The sequence below is a fragment of the Ascaphus truei genome, chromosome 3, assembly GCF_040206685.1.
Source record: "Ascaphus truei isolate aAscTru1 chromosome 3, aAscTru1.hap1, whole genome shotgun sequence".
In the NCBI taxonomy this organism is placed as follows: domain Eukaryota; kingdom Metazoa; phylum Chordata; class Amphibia; order Anura; family Ascaphidae; genus Ascaphus; species Ascaphus truei.
In genome coordinates, this window is record NC_134485.1 from 236,645,295 (window position 1) to 236,651,294 (window position 6,000).

The 6,000-nt window shown below is 40.7% G+C and overlaps 1 protein-coding gene across 2 annotated transcripts in view; it reads right to left on the reverse strand.

Annotated features, from left to right (window-relative positions):
• Positions 1-6,000, reverse strand: part of TBC1D8 (TBC1 domain family member 8) — a 102,321-nt gene that overhangs the window by 54,883 nt on the left and 41,438 nt on the right. The window contains exon 3 of one of the 2 annotated variants that reach the window (XM_075590395.1): positions 834-989. In XM_075590395.1, coding sequence (XP_075446510.1) covers positions 834-989 — 156 coding nt within the window. The remainder of the gene's footprint in view (positions 1-833; positions 990-6,000) is intronic. The other variant, XM_075590396.1, reaches the window with a different exon arrangement.

Genomic DNA, 6,000 nt, shown 5'->3' on the forward strand with positions numbered 1-6,000 from the left:
AGGCACACACACAGTGCCATCATTTCTCCTATCTTCTCACATTCCCATTTCAAAACTTGTATTCAGAACATGTGTTAGAGAACTGGCCGCTGTAATTAGCAGATTGTTGCTGTAATTCTGTGCGAGCATAACCTTTGCATGTTACTCTTAATATACATTACTGCCTCGTGTAGTCTCCCTCTGTCTGCGCCTCTTTATTTCTAGTTAGAGAAATGGCTCACATTGTCCACACTACACATCTATTCTGTACCTCCTCTTCAAGTCTGTCTCCTCATTCAGTTTCTTTATCACAGCCAAACCAATCAATCAATCATTTAAGTAACAGATGTATTTGTTTTCAGCAAACATGCCACAGAACATTTAAGCCTTTTAGTTGGTGGCTCCCGACACCTAAGATAGGTGTCAAAACACAATACATTATACACACCATCAGTTTGTTAAACCACACTACACACAGCAAAAAACTGAGTCTCTTGTACATCCGCTACACAATGCAGATTATCTTGCAGCAAAAGCTGTGAAGTGGTCTGCCCTTAACGCCCCGGTCAGTAACCCTTAACGCCCCGGTCAGTAACCCTTAACGCCCCATTCAGTCCGGCCCTCCTATGGTTATTGGATAAAAAAACATTTCCAAAGGGTGAACAACTTTAAGCGGGAATTAAAAAGGAAGGAAGGTGAGTGATTTATACTGTTAGAATGTGCACTTTTGTTATTGATGAACATATTAAGCTCGTGCCACCGCGTGCGTGCTCACACACCGTCGTCCAAGTTACCTTCAGCTTCTCGATCATGCAGTCACTGAACATGCTTAACATGCCAGTTCTGTAACTCACCAATTGCTATGGCCCAGTAAACTTCTGATCCGTTCAATAACTCACCACAAGCAATGGCAGAGTAAACTTGAGATCCCGGCACCTGAAGTAATATCCGAAATGGGGCGACACGGGCGTTGGAGTCCAGCACAGCATCCAGCGCGCCCACCAGGCGACCTTAGTACAGAGGGGGCAAACAGGATGTTACTTCGTCTTATCTTACTTCCAAATGCCCATCAGTTAACAAAGAAAGTGTACAATTCTACACATCAAAAGGACACAATGAATACAATTCTGGTTTCACTTGGCCATTTTATGAACGACTTTGTGTTTCAGGCTCTTAACAGCAAAGGAGCCAACTAAGATAACATTGTAGTTATTCAGACATGGCATATATGTTCTCCCTGCAAACTCATACCTGTATAAAGTGACATGGCTCAAAGTAGCAGTCCCAACATATTAGAAAATCGCCTGCCATAGTTCAGTCAACGTTTACAGCCAAGAGACTTTGATAAATAACACAACTTTTTTAAAGAAACCCAATTAAACCAATAATAAAACTTTGTTGGCCCAGAAGAAAAAAATGTTGATCTTTGCCACATGTAAACCCTTTTATTTTATTGAACCAATGTAAAAATAAGAATTGATGCTGTTGTACGTGACCTTGACAATGAAGTGGAAGCATTTGTAAATCTATTCTCCTCCGGAGAAGCCTTATGGAGAGAATTAAAGAGCCGGTTCCTTTCAGCAATAAAGACCTGGGACCAAAACGTACCAATAGTGTCAAGACCACAAGCCTCAGTAATTGACTACAGGGTAATGGATGGGTAATCATTACGATCATCAATGAGTTCGTGTTACTACAATACCATTACATTCTATTGCAGTCAGATTTCCCTAAATGCTTTCCTAACATCAAGAAATAAATACAGCTCAACCCCCTTATAACGCTGTGTTTTGGGTCCAAAGGATCACATCACGCTATAAGCGGATCGCGTTAGGAATAATGTACAATTGTATGCATTGTACAATAAAGTATTTAAGAAACCAATAATCGTGTTGTAAAGTATTCATAAATACGAAAGATGGGAGCCACGCTTGCATCGCGTTATAAGCGGATTCGCGTTGTAACTGATCGCGTTATAACGGGGTTGAGCTGTACACACAAAACATTTCTAATGACACCTATGTTTAACATGTTTGGGCTCCGAATGCATCCTACCTTTTTGGGGGTTTTCTAAACAATAATAAAAAAAATGTTTACCGTGCCAAATGTCAGTGGTCTGAAGGAAGTACAAAACTATCAAAACATAACCGAATTTCACGTTTCCAGGCCTCTTTTTTTTTTTATCTATCTGTAAATTGCTCTAAGTGTTACTTGAGTTTCTACCGAGTGACAATTTCCTGAACATGAACACAATCCCTAAGCAAGACAAAATGAGTCAGGTAGTGAGACCCTGCTGAGCTTCCGTAACCATTGATATTAGGATCTGGTGGCTCTACGTCTGAGGCTTGCTATTACAAGTAAATTGCCAGTAATTATTAAAATGTCAATTGGAAAACTACCAAAAAGCAATCTGTCTTGAAATTGCGTAAATAATTCATTATGTCTGCTTATAATGCACATACTGTAAGGATTAGTCATACCGCTTTGACTTTTACTTTCAATACTATCACTTTCTTGTGGTTAAACTATGACACCCGTGTTATACAGTTGCAAGAGGAACGCGTCCAAAACAGAAGCTTAGTGCACTTTGTGGCTCACATCACACAAACCAGAGGCCTTGTGTCACTGCTTTTCCCACGTGCTCTTTTGCTAGATGCTAAAAGAAAACCTAAATAAATACTCTACATATTTTAACAGTGGCAAGATTCTGCTCTCCCGAAAAGGACAGTGTAATAGTCTGAAAAGTATCAGATTAAGTCGAGATCTATTTGGTCTCCCCCCCCCCCCCCCAAAGTGCCACTTTTGGTCTTGGAATAAATACTGGGGTGTTTTCAGTGTGGAGATGCAAGTGAGGTTTATGGAAGGTTTCAGGTTCAATGAAAGACCAGTTTCTTACAAGCCTCAGATACATCTGCTCATACTGGCTTTCACAGCACACTTGAGGAGACCTGCGACATTCTGATGGTTCCATGTATGAATAACATGTATGAATGCCCTTGAGAGGTATTACAACTTAAAGAATGTACACCACCTGGCTACAAGCAATTTTCCTATTTATTCTGTTTCGGACCAAAAAAAAATTAAAAAATTGCATCACCAACATATAGGAATATCTACAGAGGAGTTTAGTAGGCTGTGTGACCTGAGGCTATTTCTTTATCTGTATGAACATTAAAATGTACGTGATGTAGAAAAAGTAGAAAATAGGATAACATTTTATGAACAAGGAACCATCACTATTGAGGGTACAGTTTAAACCAATGGTCAAAAAGTAATAAGCTTCAGCCAATATGAGGCATTTCAAGGAAAAATGAATTAAATTTAAATGATAGCAGACTAATGTTTTTCTAAATCTTACAGTCTCCTATACAAAGCAAAATAAAATCGACTATAGAAGACTTGGACTACTGTCCTAGGCCCGGCGGCTCAGGGGGGCCCGCTCGGCCGATCCCGGGATTTGGCAAAGCACAGAGGAGTATTCAGCCTCAGACTGCATTGTTATATTACACCATATACACACCAGAAAGCATACTGTATTACACCAGTAACACTCAGCACCCTCAAAGTCACACACACTTAGTCACAGTCTAAACTTGCCAGGTTCTGTTTGCTGCCCATGCGTCCCTTTGTTCCTTATTGATTCGATCTGTCCTTTCCTGCAGAACGCTGAATATGTCACACTGATGTAGGCCTGCATTTTCTACACTGTATGATCAGATACAGCTGGCGCCATACATATTAACTACAATAATCAATTTAAAAGGCCTTTATCATGCTTCCGTGTATCCTGTCATTTGTGGTTCAAGCCTCTTAAATGTCATCCTGTATATCTGAGCGGCAGGTTATTTGCCCTTCCATTAACATGGTGGCTTATTCAGGCAGATCATTTATTTAAAGGTGCAGTTTGCTCAGACCAACACAACTCACCTTGAAAGTGAACTCGGTGTGATACCCTTTAAAGCAGCACCCCCCCCCTTTAATATGTGCATCAATACAATCCACACAATGATAAGCAATTAGCGAAGTTGCCGATTGATCTGCAAAGATTCGGCTTGGGGGTTCACTAAATGGCTGCAGGAGTGCTGACTCAGCATCTGTGACTTTGTAAATGGTTGCTATTTAAACAAAAAATGCTTGTTGTTACATTAGAACAGGGGGGCGCGGCAGGTATAGAGGTCCCGTGCTCTCCCTCCAGGCATTTAAATTAAATGCCGGGGAACTGTGCGAGCCCGCTATAACACTTACCTTCCCTACCAGAAACGCGTCGTCATGGTGACCAGACGTCCCATGGTCACGTGCCGGGGCTGAGTGGGGGTTGAGAGGCGCCAAGGAGAGCAGGCAGGGGTGCACACGGGGGAAACTCATAGTACCGAACTGATTTAAAATTAAAATAAAAATCACACATGTACGATATTAATTGGTCTTCAGCTTTAAGTCAGACTCCCAACCTCACTATTATTTTTTTAGGTGTATTTTATGACTTTCTTTTGGCTGTTGAAAAGAAGCTGAACCTTGGACATGAATTGAGCTCTGAGGGAAACTACTATAAATATATCTGTTAAAGAGAAAGAAAATGGAGCAATTCAGAACTTGGACCCCACAATACAGATAATGTAACCCTTAGCGAGGTATGAGGAAGCGGGACAGAGGCAGAGGCAGAGGCAGAGGCAGAGGCAGTCTTGCTTGAGTTAACTGAAAAAAATATTAATTAAAAAAAAAAAAATCCTCTGGGCAGGGAGAGATTGCTGATCTAATATGCAAACCCAAGTATGAGAATATTGAATTGACATCATTCTTGGGACATCTGTAACTTACCCACAGAGCATGCGTGAGATACTTGTACGGAGTATGAGGAATTACAGACATGTTCGGAATGGATCTCACTGATATTTAGTATAAGCGGTCTCATATTTCAATGGAAAAAGGGGTCGGAAACCAGGAGCCAGGGAATGGCTTCTGTGCACCAAGCCAAATGTATAAATATGGTCCCCCGTTCAGCTACGTGCGTTTCACATACTCCCCAAGTGAGGAGATTAGTGCAGTTCCCCGCTTTGCACTGTAATTAACAATATGCAGAAAACAAGTGTGAATGAGTAAAGCTGAACACTACAGGCAGGCAGGGGGAGTGATGCCAAGGAGGAGGCACTACAGAAAGCAGAAAGAAAGGAGCATTACCTGCAACTGCAATAACATGATCACACAGAAGGATTGGAAAGAGAAGGACTCCAAAAAATGGCAGGCAACAAAACTTTGGATACTAGAACAGGAAAAAGCAAACCCAGTGGTGGGCACTCGGACACCCTACTAAGTGAACTGATGATGATCACTAACAAGCTCTTAATTGGATAAATGTAAAATAATGGAGGTAAATAACGACAATCAATGCACTATAACCCAAACAAAGCAGTAGAATGCGTGCTAGGGTCTATATCTATAAGTATGTAAGAACTGTAGGGTATAAATGAACCTACAGAGGCCACATCCAAGACCGACAATCAAGCAGACAATAACTTCTGGGCTAGTCAGGGGTTAAAGCAGCAGTTCAAGCTGCCGTTTTTAAAAAAAAATAAAATAATATGTGCATCAATACAATCTGCACACTGACAAGTGATTATCTAAGTTGCCGATCGATCGGCAAAGATTAGTCTCAGGGGTTCACTAAATCTGTCAGTACAGCAGAAGAGTACCCAAGAGGCAAAGTTCTGTGTCGAAGATCATGTGACCAGGTAGTCACTAGATACAATTGGTGCCCTGCTAGAGAGAGAGAGGGCTTTGTTCAAACAGAGGTGTGTCTGAGCCGGTTTCAGAAGAGGAAGGGGATGTGACTTTGTAAATGGTTGCTATAGAAACAATAAATGCTTGTAACATTATAATACATGAAAAATGTTTTTTTTAATATATATATATATATATTTTATTTAAACGCTACAAGTATTTTCTCGTAGAACAGAACCGATTTATTTAAAAAAAAAAAAACACATGTAGAATATTTCTTGAACTGCAGCTTTAAATCACCTCTGT